The following is a 15,639-nucleotide window of genomic DNA, read 5'->3' as shown; positions in this document are numbered from 1 at the left end:
CAAATTAATAACAATCAAAATGCATCGAATGCAAATCCAAGTGAATGCAAAAGGTATGTGAAATATCTTCCATTAAAAATGAAGCATCGAGTTTCAAAAGATATTCGATCTGTAGAAAATTAATCTTTAATGTCGGTAGCTGAGGATGCATGACACGAACAATATATCACGATCAGCTTATAGTGACCTAGACACAATATATTATCGATGCATATATTTCCATTCTAAATACAATATATAGACCTAAGAATGAAAATGCGTACACTTCGTTGCAGGTTGTAGTGTCACTCTGTACTTATTTAAGATCCCCTTCAACTTGTATTTGATTGATCGAGTGAAATGCTGGGACGAGCCATGACTTCCATCTGCAAACAGTCATCCGCGGTCATCCGCGATAGCCCAAAATTTCATACCTCATTCCAATCAAAGCCTAGTTCACGTCTCCTCCCAAGTCAATTAAGGCGCTCTCTGGCTTTTGTGGAACATCTAAATGGCGACCTTCTGCGCATGCGCCATAACAGTAAGACCCACGCAGTTCGGTTTTTCTGTGCTTCTCGAGCCGATGACAAAATCAAGGTGGAAAATCCCGTCGTAGAAATGGATGGTAATGGAATTTTATCCCAAATTTATAACGAATATAAAATATCTCCACATCTTGTCTAAGAAAAATAAGATAATTTGTGCTATTGTACTGGCAGGTGATGAAATGACGAGGGTTATATGGCACATGATCAAGGACAAGGCAATCACAATTCTTTGACTTTTTTTGCTTACATTCTGCTGCTTATTGTCTTTTGAACTTGGAATCGACATAAGCTTACCTGTATAATGGCCCAGGGGAAGTTCTAGGGTTTATCCTGTCTATTTCTCCATTGTTAAATCTCTCTCAGAAGCATTAATTGTTCTATTAATAGTCTATATTCTACAAAGTCTTAGAATGCTTTTCAAATTCCTCATGAATGAATTAACAGTGCATTTCTTTAGTAGTACATTCCGGCACATTGGCTCCACTCTAGGTGTCTTTTTATTGCATTTAAAACAAAATAACAATGCTACGACTCTACTTGAACGCTCCCCTTCTCTTCCTTAAAAAATTGCGAAAATATTGAGACGTAAATAATAACTTAGTAGGTAAAGCTGGGGTAGTTATTCCCCAACAAGGTTCAAACTCCTTAGAGATATGTTCCCCTTACGTGTCATGCTACCCATCCATATACATGAAGGTAACATGGGTAAAATTCAGAGAATTTTTTTCTACTATGTTGCAGCTTGTCAGCTAGCAGCCTTACCATGGTCCGTAGATAGCTAGCCTCAGATGCCTCTCATCCATGATTTGGTCAATATATTTATTGTTGTAACCTACTTGTCCGATGAAGGTGGGTCGTCTATGTGAGGTGATTCAATCATTTTTGCATTTAAGTATTTTCATTCAATGTTCAAGGCATTCTAGTATGGATCACAGGTTGACATTGAATTATAGACTACTTTTGGTTGTGTACTTGTTCCCTGACTTGGTTATCACGTGTCTCTAGTCTAGTGTGACCTTCCTTAGGGTGTTTTCTTTTGTTGTATAGGAGGGGCACAAATAGGAGTCTTTGATGATGGTAGCGTTCCATGCTATTCGTACTTAAAACTTGTCATCATTCCCCTAAGTTCATTAACTAATCTTTTGATTGGTTGTTGTTAGTCGCTTATATTGGCTCACTATTGGCTTTGTCTTATGAGAAGAAGGGGTTGAATATACTGAGGTTGATGCAACCGTAAAAAATGAAAGAGCATGAGTCAAATATTAAAATACAAAATAATGGTAAGGGATGGAAAGAAGGAAAAGCCAATTTTAGCTTGAGCTCTACCGCTTTTGATATAGTCACTTGTCCTCGAGAGTATCCATGCATATCATGCCTATCAAAGTTAAAAGAATTCTCAGTGAACATCTTGACTCCAATTACATGATAACTAACCATCATTAAAGGGGGATTGTATGATCATTACCTGATAAATGAATAGAGCTTGTTAAGCAACCCATGTCAAACCAAAAAAGAAAAAGGAAAATATTGGGAGCTTGGAAAAAAAAGGCGAGGGAAGTTAACTCAAGCAATTAAGTGTTCCGTCTCCAAAGGTGTTCATGGGCATTGGTTTTACATAACCTAGTGTAAGACTATGACACCTTTAATGAAATAAACCCCAAGCTATGACACCTCTCACTTATATCATTAGGAATTGTCGACCTAGGAATTGTTTCTTTGATTAGGGTTGGAAGCACCTAATAAAGTCATGTGATAATCCTCGCATACCCAAGCAAGGTAACTTGTATACAATCAAAAGCTAGTTGGACATTTGAAGATGATACTTGTGTGAAGCACTTTGATGGCTTTAGCATTGAATATGGTCCTCCTTGATGCTTTTATGGTTCTTGTACCCATGATGTTGGTCTCACTTGATTCCTTGAGTACATGTTAGATGATTTTTACAGGTGCAACCAAGATACATTGAGGGATAAGTGATGATTCTCGAGCACATTGTAAGGCATCTCCAAACCCATTCCATGATGATGTAGGACACTTGATGGAGGACGTTGGAGCCTTGTTGAGGAGTGTTGGTTTGGATGATGAATTTGTAGTGATTACATGACCCTCCTATAGAACTAGGACCTTGATGCTGAATATTGGAGATAGGGCATTGACTTGAGAGATAGTGTTCCCCTAATATGATTGCACACCCCGAGGTTGGCATTGTACCTTCTTGATTGACGTTACACTTCTTTTATGGTGATTGACGGTGTTGATCATTTGGGACCCCTTTGGAGGGGTAAATGCATCCTCTACTTGGACCCCTTTGGAGGGGTAAATGCATCCTCTACTTTGATGATGTCATGCCACACCTTGAGGATGTCATCTTGCTCATTTTTTGATGATGACATGAGCTCATTTGAGGATGTCGTGGGCTTTGAAGGGATTTATTGGGTGGTATACCACCTCATTTGGATGGAGATCCAATGTTGGACGAAGCGGGTGCATTTTTTGGAAGCGAAGCGTGTATATATATATATATATATCATTGCATTTATATTAAAAAAATCCCAAATGCCAAATTAGTTGCATAATATATCAAAGCGCACATTGTACACAAATCAAGATAGAAATGACATCCACATTACATTAATGATTAATTATTTGAGCATTAACCATCTAGAATCTAGATTCTTCTCCTCTTGTCTATCCTTTGCCTCTACCTTGATTCTCTAGGGATATTAGTCAACATTGCTCAATTTTGATAAAATTGCCTAATCCAAGCCTTAAAATATGGTAGAAAAAACTTAACATGCCAGATCAATGATTTTGACTTGAGTGAAGGGTACAATTTTTGCTTAAAGGCCATGACAAAGGAGTTCAACAATCAACACCACCAACACTGGCGTATATATGGTTTGGTGCTCTTGATTAAAGGCCAATCACATACACTCATACATGATATAATCTAATGAAATGCCGCAATCCCATTGATCTTGAAATCATGAAAACTGTCAAGTTTGCTAAATTTTGAATGGGATATGAAATTCTATTTTCTCCATACAAAGTCTGATGAGGTTGGAACCACTCTCAAACATCCCGAGTCATTTATGGTAATGTTAAAAATTTAAGTAAAAGGATGAACCTTTTACTTTAAGAATTTAACATTATCATTAGTGAGCATCTAGGAAGCGTTTAATGAGCATCAAGGGAGCACCTTGTGATTGTCTAGAAAACATGGTTCCTCACATAGCGGTTCCAAAATTCCAAAAAAGAAAAAAACAAAGTCACCCGCAGAACCGTGCAGGCAAGTTCTAGAATTTCTCGGGAACTGTGGCGAAACCATGAATGAAACTATCATAGTTTTGAAAGTCCAGGAAGCATCGTTTTTCAGCAAAAGTGCAGTTTCGATTTTCAGAATTGCGGTTCCATCGACGATTTTCCCACGTGATGCAGTTCTGAGTTTTGATTCGTGGGGGGGTTCCTCCAACACTATGAAGATCCATAACTTATGGGATAAGACACATCCCTTAAGTTGTTCATTGCACCTTTCCATGGAGAGACATGCCCTTTAGATGATGACATCACTTGTGGGTTAATTGAGGCTTAATTTATGCTATTTCATGATTGGCTATCTTTGGGCTCGGCTTGTGAACCATCGACCTTGTATCATGGCTTTTTTAGTCTATTTTAGGGCAAATTGACATGTCTACCTTCATATAAATAGAGGGGAGTTGATTTCTCTTTGATGATTGTCACTGTTGGATTATTGCACTTATTCATTCGTGATCTCTTCTCTCTAGTGTCTGATGGAGGACTAGTAGAGCAACTTTCTATTTGGGTGGATCTTGGATGTGATGTGATTTCTTTTCATGGATGCTTATGGTTGATCTTGGATGTTGCATAAGGAGAAGTAAGTTTATTTGCTTTATCTTGGTTTTATGGTCCATCAAATGTATGTATTTGTACTACATTAGTTTATTTGGTATTTGTTTCATTATCCCTTATTGAGCTAAGTCCTTCCTCCTATTTGAGGAATAGATATAGGTTTTTCTTTCCTTAAGTCATTCGGAAAATTGATAACCTAAATTGCGAAACCTAGGGTAAGTTAACTTATTTTCCCTAGTTTTGTTTGGATTTAGATTTACTTTAAAATAAACCCTAGAATAGTTTGTATTTTAAATTCCATTTGCCCCATATTGATAAGCGCTAGTCTTTACCAATTGTGGCATTTTATTTAGGACCCTAATTTCGTTTTTCTTTTTGTTTTATGGTAAATTAGGGCCAAATTTTAGCAAAATATCGTGTTATTAGCATTTAATGACTTGTTGATGTATGCCCTAGGGTTACATTTTATTTAAAATTGCATTAGAGAAGCTAATTCAAACTTTGCATTTTTTAACGATTTTCTAGGGTTGATATCATACTTTAATTGTTGTTGTATGCTATTCTAGCCATCATAATTTGTTGTAAATTTGTGGTTGGTTTACTCTTAAATTTAGCCTTCACTAGGGAAGGGGAATGGTTCCTTAAGCCCATGCCAATCTAGAGTTAGATGCAACATTGCTATCATTTGTCTCTTGTTGCCCCTAGCTGATGGGAGCACCAGAAACATGGAAGTAATCGACTGAACAATTAAGATAAGATAAATGTATTAATGTCCATCAAAGGACCACTGAAGTAGGTCAATGGGATTATTTTAGGTACAACGATGTCTGCATAAAGCGGTAGTGCTAAAGTGGCTTCTATGTAAAAGCAAGAAATGGGGAGTAAAACAATAATCTAATCTAATAACCTAGAATGCCAACTCTAGAGAATGAAGAGGCAATCTAGGAGAAAGATGTATAAGATGAATGCCTCTTTAGCTTATGGCACTAACGGTAAGAGGTGATCCTGCTCTATTGAAGCCATCTCTCCTAACATTTGAGGTTGAATGGAGAAAACTCAAAATAGATGTTTGTCTGAAAGAAGAGTTGGTTGAGGAGCTTGAATGAGTGCTATGCAGTTGCTTGGAATGGACTCGTCGTTGTGGTTTGGAAGATATCATCTGGAAATTGTATTGTTTACTAGTATGAGGTCTAGTCTATCAGTTCTGTTGGGGGCTCATGGAGGTGGGAATAGAGCTTCATGTCCGCATTGATACAGAGTCATCTTTGTAGATTTGTTGCTTGGTGCCCCATTCAGGACCACCGTAAAAAAGGAAGTAATCCATTGAGTGGAAGCTGGTCCAAGGAGTAGATGTGGTTGTAGCACAAAAGAGTGGATATAGAGGGCCTCCTACATGTATAAGGCCAAGCATCAGTTGGAAAAATTGTCATTGATGTCAAAGGGTGAATGAGCCCACATTTGTTTTGGTAAATTGCGTGCACAAGTTAATAATTTTGGATACAAGGACCTCCTAGAGTGATAGCCCTTGTCATGCCATTTCGTTTGATAGTTGGCACATTTTATGGGTCCTCCTGGTTGGAGAGATAATCATATTTGAAGATTGAGGCCATAAATGAATGGGTTTTGCACTAATCATGCCCCATTAATTTATGGTTTTAATATCTCATTGCAACCCCTTCAACAAAGTCAAAATTATTGACGAAAATCCATGTGTCCTAATCAACTTGAAAGAAAATGATGTGGAAGTCAAAATTGATTTTTTAATTATCCTAAACCTCCCCTAAACAGGTCGGTTCATCTCCATTAGGTCGGCTTCAAATATAATCATGCCTGTTCATAAAAAGATCATGTTGGCTTCAATAAAAGTCACAACGTTTCATTGGGCAGGTCAGCCCCAAATGTTACTTTTTGTAGCATCGGATAAGTGTTCTAGTCTCGATTTGTGTCAGAGAGGCTAAGAGTACAAGATTTTCAAAACCCAGAAAAGGTTTCGCAAGTTAAACTTGCGAAATGCCTTAACTAAATTAATTAGCCATCATTTATATTTTTCCTTAGTCTTAGGAAAATTGGTTAATTAATAGCAATTAATTAAGGTAAGGTGAGAATGCTCTAGAAACTCACACAGATTGAGTTTCAGATTTTCTTAGTTGTTGATGGAGATCTAATCATGGCCGTTGGTTCACTAATGAGAGATTATAAGAGGAACTCGATGGGTAGAGGGGAAGACACATCGGGAGAACAAGTTCCTTGGCAGATTGAGCTATCCAGTTGCATAAGTCGAGCAGGGAAGAAGGGTTTGAGCCAGAAGGAAGGCAGAAGTGAGAGGGAGTAGCATAAGTGATTTCCGATGGATTTCCGGTGTTGGAGAGTCAGCAGCAAGAGGGCCGAGATATTCCTCAACGACGCTGTGCAAGGCCTGCGCAGGCAACTTTAGAGGAGGTTTCGATTTAGTTGGAGAGGAAGAGGATTTAGTTGTTGGAGGCCGGGAAAATTTCTAGAAGGCCAAGCAAATCATTTCCGGAGGCTGAGTCAGGCAAAACGACAACATTAGAGCAGTTCCAGAGGCAGTATGAATTGGCCTGTGTAGAGGCTGACGCAGGGGTGTTCAAGCAGCCAGTTTGACCCAGTTTCGGAGCTGAGTTCAGTGTCGGGTGATACTAAAATTGTCTCACTAATTTTTTGCCATATTATTTTGTTGAGGATTGCAAGTTTGGCATCCAGATTTTTGTTCTCAGATTTGATTGCCACATATAATAATAAAACCTTCATCTGCTGCATTGGTTTTCCCACATTGGGTTTTTCTGGGGACATTTGTCCAAAAATAATGGTGTCATTTTTATTGTGTGTGTGCACTCTATTTTCTCAGTTCCAGTTTTATTTCCACAGTGCATTTTATTTTTGGTGAAAATTGTAGGTGTGATTTTATTCGTTGTTTGCCGTAATAACAAATAAACTGCACATAATTATATTCAGTTAGAAGAATAATTCTAATTGCTGCAATAGTGAAAATTTCACACCAAACTAGGCTCTCCCAACCACTATAAATTACCCCAACTGTGGGCAATTGAGGCAAGAAAATTTGCTGATCTAAGGTAATATATTTGAGGTAGGAAACCAAGCAAGAAGGAGATACAGTTTTGGCTTGAGGAAGAAGTTACATGTTCATATTTCATTAACCTTGTGACAATGTAAAGAAGAAGCACTTGGTTTTGGGTTCTGTTTTCTGTGGTACTTGGGTTATGGTTTTTGGTAATTCTTTCATCAATTCTTGAAGATATTGTTGTCTACTTCTGGAGAAGACTTCGCTCATTTTTGAGGACTAAATTCGGCCTAACGTCAGCTCAACTTTTGCACAAAATTTCGGCCTATTACAAACCTGTGTTCCTGTCAAAAGCCTGTGGCAATTCGGCCCCTCTCTGGCCAACGAAATTCAGCCTTGAGGTAAGTGCAGACTTCGGCCTTGTAGTAGGAGTGAATTTCGACTCTGTAATAGGGTACAAAACTCGACCCTCTGTGACAAATTTCAGCCCCTGCAGTAAGCTACAGAATTCAGCCTAAAGGAGGTGCAGACTTGGATTGTGGAAGAAACTATTTCGGCCCTGCAATTCAGTCTTTTTGTGGACAGACATAGAGCACTCTATAACCTCTGTTTCTGACCTTCTTTTAGAGACATTTTGAAGTAGAAATGAAGTGATTCCTGAAGCAAATTCGCAACCCTCTTTGAGCTATCTTGAAGGCTTTCTTAGAAGTGTCTTGAAGCAGTCCTTTTTGGAACATTCCTGATTGAAGTGGACAGACCTTGGTGACCTTTGAAGAAGACATTGTTGAGCAGACTTGAAGACATCTTTGTGAAGCAGACTTTGGACCAAGATCTTGAAGCATTCTTTGAAGGATGTGGTCCAGACCTTAGAGCAGACTTAAAGGCATCCTTGAGCAAGTTTTGAAGCACACTTTGGATCAAATTATTGAGCAGACTTTGATTAGCTTTTTGATCAGACCTTGAGTAGACTTGAAGAAGCTTTGGAGCAGGCTGGTTGAGTAGGCTTAAAGCAGACTTTTGGAGCACTTGTTGAAGCATTCTTGAGGTCAAAAATTCCTCAAATGTAGGAGGATGAACTATTAGAACTGAGAAAGTTGGAATAAATTGAAATTTCAGGAGGGCAGGCCTCGAATTTACTTGAATGGTGGAGGCGGATTTAAAGAATAAGACAGGGACTGTTCAATCCACAAATCAACTAAGAGAAAAGTCCCAGATACTAGCATAAAAACACAAATGAATTCATAAGGATGCATATGATCGTCGATAATAACTTGCAGCATATCTAGAGAACCCTGCTCACCACACGCACAGAATAAATCCCTTCTGGAGTAATCATATAGATTGGAGAGGGGATGAATGGAGAAGTGATAACTAGGTGGCAGAAAGTACAGATCATTTCACATTGTGGTATGAATAGACAGATGTCTTGTTCAAACTAAGGGAAGCTAATGATTCAAATGTGAGGGGAGTTAGCATATATAATGACATGATTTTATAAGTAGATTGCATGATTGAGGTTGGTTAAGAAACTTGGAACTCAAGGTTCCCAAAAGAAGTAACTAGATTTCCTTGAAGAATGGAAGATGCTTCTTTTGCCAAGGTATCAACACATTCATTGTGTTTCCTAAGAATGTGAAGGAAATGTTCCTCTTCAAAAGTCATGAGTTCTTGTTGAATCTTGGTATAAATTATGGCTAGCTCTTGTGGGTGAATGCTTGATTTGTGGTCATGCATTGCTTTTATTATAATCTTTGAGTCTCCTAGAACTACTAATTATGTAATCTGCCTTGTGCCAGCCAGTTGAGCCTCCATAAACAAAGCAAAATATTTCGCTTTATTATTGGTTGTATGTCGTAATCCCAATGAGAAATCAAAGATCTTTGTTCCATTTGGATTCTTCAAAGTCCCACCCGCTCCTGCTGCCCCTAGATTACCTCTAGAAGCACCATCGAAGAAAAGTATGGGTCTCTCCCATCTCTGTTTCCATTGTTCCAATTCCTCATTGGTAAATCGCAACCTCTCTTCTATTCTCTGTTGAAATTTGGTACCGGAGGACAGGTGGTTCCCTAAGGCCTTGATCTTTGGCTTAGGGAAAAGTGTCCAAAAGAGTTTAATTTTTCTCCTAAAGTGACTTTATAATTTTTATAAAGTCAAATCTAATTTAAAAGTGACTTTAAGTGATAAAGTTACTAAAGTCTATTTTTAAAGTGACTTTAATAAAGTCAATGTAAAATTAGAAAGGAAAAGTGACTTTGGAAATAAATGACTAAGTAGGTCTTTATTAAAGTGGGGTGAATTAAAAAAATAGAAAGTGAGATTTAAATGAACATTTAATCTCAGCCCTAGATCTCAATCTATTTCAGCCATTGGATTTAGGGATTACCCAAAAGTCACTTAGGGTTAGATTAAGGGAGGAAAAAGAGGAAAAGGTCATTCATTCTTTCATGAGCAGATTGAGAGAAGGAGAGCAAGGGAGATTTTTGGACAGTGAGAAGAAGGAGGCAGCAGCTTGGCACACATTCCAAGACAGAGTTTCAGCAAGTCCGTACAGCGGAGTTTCAGCAAGTCAGAGTTTCAACAAGTCTGTACAGCGGAGTTTCAGCAAGTCCGTGCTGCGGAGTTTCAGCAAGTTCGTACAACCGAGTTTCAGCAAGTCGAGGGCAGAAATCCGTACAACTGTACTGCTATTTTTTCGAGGAGGCCATACAACATTTATTGCTGTTTGCAAGTTTTCCCAGGTGGCTGTGAGGCACGGAAAACGAGATAAGTTGTAAAATTTGCTTGCTGATTTTTTTGCTGAATATTTCTCACTGTAAAAAGCATTTTTCAGAAAAAAGAAAGAGCTCTGGAATTGGTTTTCCCCAAGAGTTGTAGGGGGTTTTTCCAGGGTCACCTTGACAAAAAATCACAGTGTTTAAATGTGTTGAATGGCTGTTTATATGTGCTGATATTTATTTTTGCATTTTCCAACATTCTGTAAAATTTCCAGAATTTGTGTTTTCAGCAAAATTTATTTTCTAGTTGTTGAATGTATGGATATGGGAAAGGGCATTTAACTATTTTGGAGAAATAAGGTGAAACTGAAAACCGAGGTGGGAAATGAGAAATTTTTACATGGTATCGGAGCTTGAGTGCTGAAGTGCAGTTTGGGACAGCAAGGAGGAAAATTACAGCCTGTTGATTTTTCACTCAGAAAATTCCAGCACGCTGATTTTTCACAAATAGAAGTTTTATCTTTACTACAGCAGTGTTATTTTTCAGTTTTAGGACAGCAGGATGTCATTGGGATTGAGGGTGGAGGATAGGTTGGATGGGCATAGCAATTACAACGTTTGGAAGGAGAGAATGCAGAGTATCTTTGAGGAGGCAGAAGTCTGGGACATCATGGTGCATACCACACAGAACCCTGTTGTTGTGCCTACTGATGCCACTCAGTTGGCTGAATATAATAAAAAAAACAACAAGGGTAAGAGACTGATTCTAGATAGAGTCAAAGACCATTGCATTCCTCATGTGAGAGGAAAGAGAAATGCCCATGAGATGTGGACAGCATTGTCCAATTTCTACCAGAGTACCAATGAGAACTGGAAAATGGTTCTGAAGGAGAAGCTGAAGACTATTAAGATGGGTAATGATAGTGCAGCTGGATATCTCACAAAGATTACTAATGTGAGAGATGAGTTGGCAGCAGTTGGAGAGGTCATTCCATCCACCGAGTTGGTGCAAATTGCAGTGAATGACCTCCCCCGTTCATGGATGTACTTTGCTGATGGGGTTTGTGCACGTGAGACCCTTCCCACATGGGAGAGGTTTTGGGATGATTGCATTCAGACAAAGATCAGGAAAGGTCAGCTTGGGGCAGCCAAGCCAGTTGAGCAGGATGAGGATGTAGCACTGTCGACAGGAGGCAAGAAAGGCAAAGGTAAAGGTAAACAGGGTAACACACAGAAGGACCATTCCAAAGTGAAGTATTGGAATTGTCAAAAGATGGGACACTATGCAGTTGTGTGTCCGGAGAAGAAGAAGGAGGGGAAGAACCAGAGCATGGCAGCTTCAGCAGAGGTTGAGGACTTTGCAGATTGTTGTGATCGGGAGTTTGCGTTCACTGCGTGTAAGTCCTCTAGTGCAGGATCACCTGCCACACAGGTTCAGAGGGAGCATGCTTTTCCCTTGATTAGCGGAGCATCTTCGGGTATTTGGTATGTGGACAGTGGGGCTTCACGTCACATGACAGGAGTCCATGAGTACTTCTCAGAGCTTTCAGAGAGTGGCACTGATATAGAGGCAGTACTCGGTGATGACAGAGTTGTTAGAGCAGTCGGGGTGGGTACACTGACATTTTAGAGGGAGTCCAAACCTCCCTTGAAGGTGACAGATGTTCTTTATGTGCCAGGGATGAGGAAGAACCTCATATCTGTCTCAGCTTTGGAGGACAGAGGATATGAGGTACTGTTCAAGGGAGGACAGGTGTTGATGTATCCCAGGGGCACTCCAGCTGATTCAGCTAGAGTGATAGGTGTACGCTAGTTCTGAGCTGTGTGAGATTTGGCACCGCAGGATGGGGCATATGTATCATGGAGCCTTGAGGACATTGCGAGAGATCACTACAGGTGTGCCAGATTTCAGTGCTGATCACTTTGATACTTGCAGAGGATGTGCGATGGGCAAGTTTGCCAAATCCCCTTTTCCCAGCAGTGACAACAGAGCGACTGAGATACTTGATTTGATTCATTCTGATGTGAGCAGTTGGATGTCTCATGTTTCTTCGAGTGGATATGAGTACTATGTTTTATTCATTGATGATCACTCCAGGAGGACCTGGATTTATTTCTTGAAGACCAAGAGTGAGGTCTTCAAGCGGTTTCAGGAGTTTAGAGCTCTCATGGAGACATAGACAGGTCGGAGGATCAAGTCCCTGAGGTCGGACAATGGGGGAGAGTAGACCCTTGGAGAGTTCGTTGACTATTGTGCGGAGGCAGGCATTAGGAGGGAGTTCACTGTTCCTTACAACCCCCAACAGAACATGGTTGCAGAGAGGAAGAACAGATCCATCGTAGGAGCTGCCAAAGCCATGTTACATGATCAGGGGTTGCCATTGTTCTTGTGGGCAGAGGCCTGCAACACAGCTGTTTATTTGCAGAACAGGAGTCCGCATCGTGCCTTGGGGCACATGACTCCGAAGGAGGATTTTTCTGGGAAGAAGCCTGATATTGGTCATCTTCGTATCTTTGGGTGCATTACATACTCCTACATAGCCAAGGAGAAGAGGACCAAACTAGAGCCCACCGCAGAGAAGGGTATCTTTGTGGGCTACAGTGAGACCTCAAAGGCCTTTCGGATTTACATTCCTGCACAGAGGAAAGTTGTTTTTAGGCGGGATGTGAAGTTCGAGGAGGACAGGGCCTTTAGGAGGTCACGGGAGTTAGAGTATTTGGATCAGCCAGACCCTCAGTAGCAATTGAGTCAGTCACAGGGATCCAGTGGGCAAGGATCAGGAGGTACATCTATGGGGATGTTAGGTCCGTCAGTGAGCAGTGGCTCGCCGACCCAGAGTGGTGGTGCTCCGGGCAGCATGCAGAGCAGTTCACAGAGCAGTTCACTAGGGAGTCCACTGATGGACAGTTCACATAGTACCTCAACTTCTACAGGTTCAGGTGCAGGCAGGAGAACAACAGACAGACAGTCAGGAGTTCAGGCTCTTGATGATGATGGGGAGGAGGAGTTTCATTCTCCTATGGGAGAAGTGCACTTAGGGAAGAGGAAGCCCAAGTGGCTTCAGGACACCTTGAGAGATGCCACATTTGTCGCTGAGCTAAGAGGTCGGTCAGAGAGAGTATACCACCTGCAAGGTTTTGTAGCTATATGGCAATGACTACCAACATCCTTGACTTTGAGCCTTCTAGCTAGAGGAGGCAGCTAGCTAGCAGGTCTGGAGAGAGGCCATGCAGGAGGAGTATTCTTCTATCATGAAGAATGATGTTTGGGAGGTGGTGCCGAGGCCTGAGGGCAAATCCGTGGTTACTTCCAGATGGCTTTACAAGGTAAAGCATGCTGCAGATGGCAGCATTGAGAAATTCAAAGCGAGGTTTGTGGCTAGAGGGTTCTCCTAGGTAGAGGGAGTTGATTATGAGGAGACCTTCGCTCCCGTGGCTCGATATACTTCGATCCGCTCCATTATATTGATAGTAGCAGAGATGGGTTGGAAGATCCACCAGATGGATGTGAAGACTGCATTTCTCAATGGCTTCATACAGGAGGAGGTGTACATTGAGCAGCCACAGGGCTTTGAGGTGCATGGGAAGGAGTCCCATGTGTGCAGACTGAGAAGACCCTTTATGGCTTGAAGCAAGCTCCCAGAGCTTGGTACTCCAGGATAGATACTTACTTGCAGGGGGTGGGTTTCACAAAGAGTGAAGCAGATCCGAACCTTTACTATATTGTGATAGGTGAGGAGCCTCTCATTCTGGTGCTGTATGTGGATGACTTGGTCATTACAGGTGCAGAGAGACTCATAGGGCACTGCAAGAGAGATCTTGCGGCGGAGTTTGAGATGAAGGACATTGGCTTGATGCATTACTTTTTGGGTTTGGAGGTGTGGCAGGAGGAGGGGCATTTCTTCCTGGGGCAGGGGAAGTATATTGTGGACATCCTTGGCAGATTCCACATGGAGGATTGTAAACCCATGTCGACACCAATGATTACCAACTGGAAGAAGCTTCATGCTTCGGATTCCGAGTTGGTGGATCCCACATTGTACAAGGAACTGATTGGTTCCTTGATGTATTTGGTCAACACTAGACCAGATATTTGTTTGCAGTCAACACGATGAGTCAGTTTATGTGTGAGCCTAGGAAGGTTCACTGGGTGGCTGCAAAACACATTTTGCGGTACTTGCAAGGGACAGTGGATTATGGTTTGGACTACAGGCAGGGGGATGGAGTGAGATTGGCAGGTTATACTGATTCTGATTGGGCAGGTTGTGCTTCTGATAGGAAGAGCACTTCAGGGTGCTGTTTTGGGTTGGGTTCGGCAATAGTGTCATGGTTTAGCTGGAAGCAGCAGTCAGTAGCATTGAGTTCAACGGAAGCAGAGTATATGGCAGCCAGTCTAGCTAGTTGTGAGGCCATCTGGCATCGCAAGATGTTGTTTGGCTTATTTGGTCAGCCGTTGAGACCTTCAGTGATTTACTGTGATAATCAGAGTTGCATTAAACTCACGGAGAATCCAGCATTTCATGACAGGTCAAAGCATATCGGGATCAAATATCATTTCATCAGAGACTGTGTTTAGAAGGGCACTGTGAAGCTTGAGTATATTCCCACTGATGAGCAGGTTGCAGATATTCTTACCAAAGTCTTACCACGGGGCAAGCATGACTACTTTAGAGACAAGATGGGTGTGGTGAGGAACACCTTCCTCAGTAAGAGGGAGTGTTGAAATTTGGTACCGGAGGACAGCTGGTTCCCTAAGGCTTTGATCTTTGGCCTAGGGAAAAGTGTCCAAAAGAATTTAATTTTTCTCCTAAAGTGACTTTATAATTTTTATAAAGTCAAATCTAATTTAAAAGTGACTTTAAATGATAAAGTTACTAAAGTCTAATTTTAAAGTGACTTTAATAAAGTCAATGTAAAATTAGAAAGGAAAAGTGACTTTGGAAATAAATGACTAAGTGGGTCTTTATTAAAGTGGTGTGAATTAAAAAAATAGAAAGTGAGATTTAAATGAGCATTTAATCTCAGCCCTAGATCTCAATCTATTTCGGCCATTGGATTTAGGGATTACCCAAAAGTCACTTAAGGTTAGATTAAGGGAGGAAAAGGAGGAAAAGGTCATTCATTCTTTCATGAGCAGATTGAGAGAAGGAGAGCAAGGGAGATTTCTGGACAGTGAGGAGGAGGAGGCAGCAGCTTGGCACACATTCCAAGGCAGAGTTTCAACAAGTCCGTACAACGGAGTTTCAGCAAGTCCGTATAGCGGAGTTTCAGCAAGGCGGAGTTTCAGCAAGTCGGAGTTTCAGCAAGTCCGTACAACGGAGTTTCAGCAAGTCGAGGGCAGAAATCCATACAGCTGTATTGCTATTTTTTCGAGGAGGCCGTACAACATTTATTGCTGTTCTGTTTTGCTGTTTGCAAGTTTTCCCAGTTGGCTGTGAGGCACGGAAAACGAGATAAGTTGTAAAATTTGCTTGCTGATTTTTTTGCT

General features: G+C 40.9%; 1 protein-coding gene across 3 annotated transcripts in view; it reads left to right on the top strand.

Annotated features, from left to right (window-relative positions):
- Positions 1-200: 200 nt before the first annotated feature.
- Positions 201-15,639, top strand: part of LOC149250186 (isocitrate dehydrogenase [NADP]-like) — a 329,935-nt gene continuing 314,496 nt past the window's right edge. For 2 of the 3 annotated variants that reach the window (XR_016266813.1, XM_089458932.1), the window contains exons 1-2: positions 205-604; positions 699-742. Coding sequence is in view for 1 of the 3 variants with exons in the window: in XM_089458932.1 (XP_089315058.1) it covers positions 340-604; positions 699-742 (309 nt within the window). In the remaining 2 variants the exon portion in view is untranslated. Of the gene's footprint in view, positions 605-698; positions 743-15,639 lie in introns of all 3 variants that reach the window. The other variant, XR_016266814.1, reaches the window with a different exon arrangement.

The sequence above is a fragment of the Pinus tabuliformis genome, chromosome 7, assembly GCF_031772625.1.
Source record: "Pinus tabuliformis cultivar Carrire ecotype Pingquan chromosome 7, CPIR1, whole genome shotgun sequence".
In the NCBI taxonomy this organism is placed as follows: Eukaryota; Viridiplantae; Streptophyta; class Pinopsida; order Pinales; family Pinaceae; genus Pinus; species Pinus tabuliformis.
The sequence above is the reverse complement of the archived record's forward strand: the minus strand, read 5'-3'. Positions and strand labels throughout refer to the sequence as shown.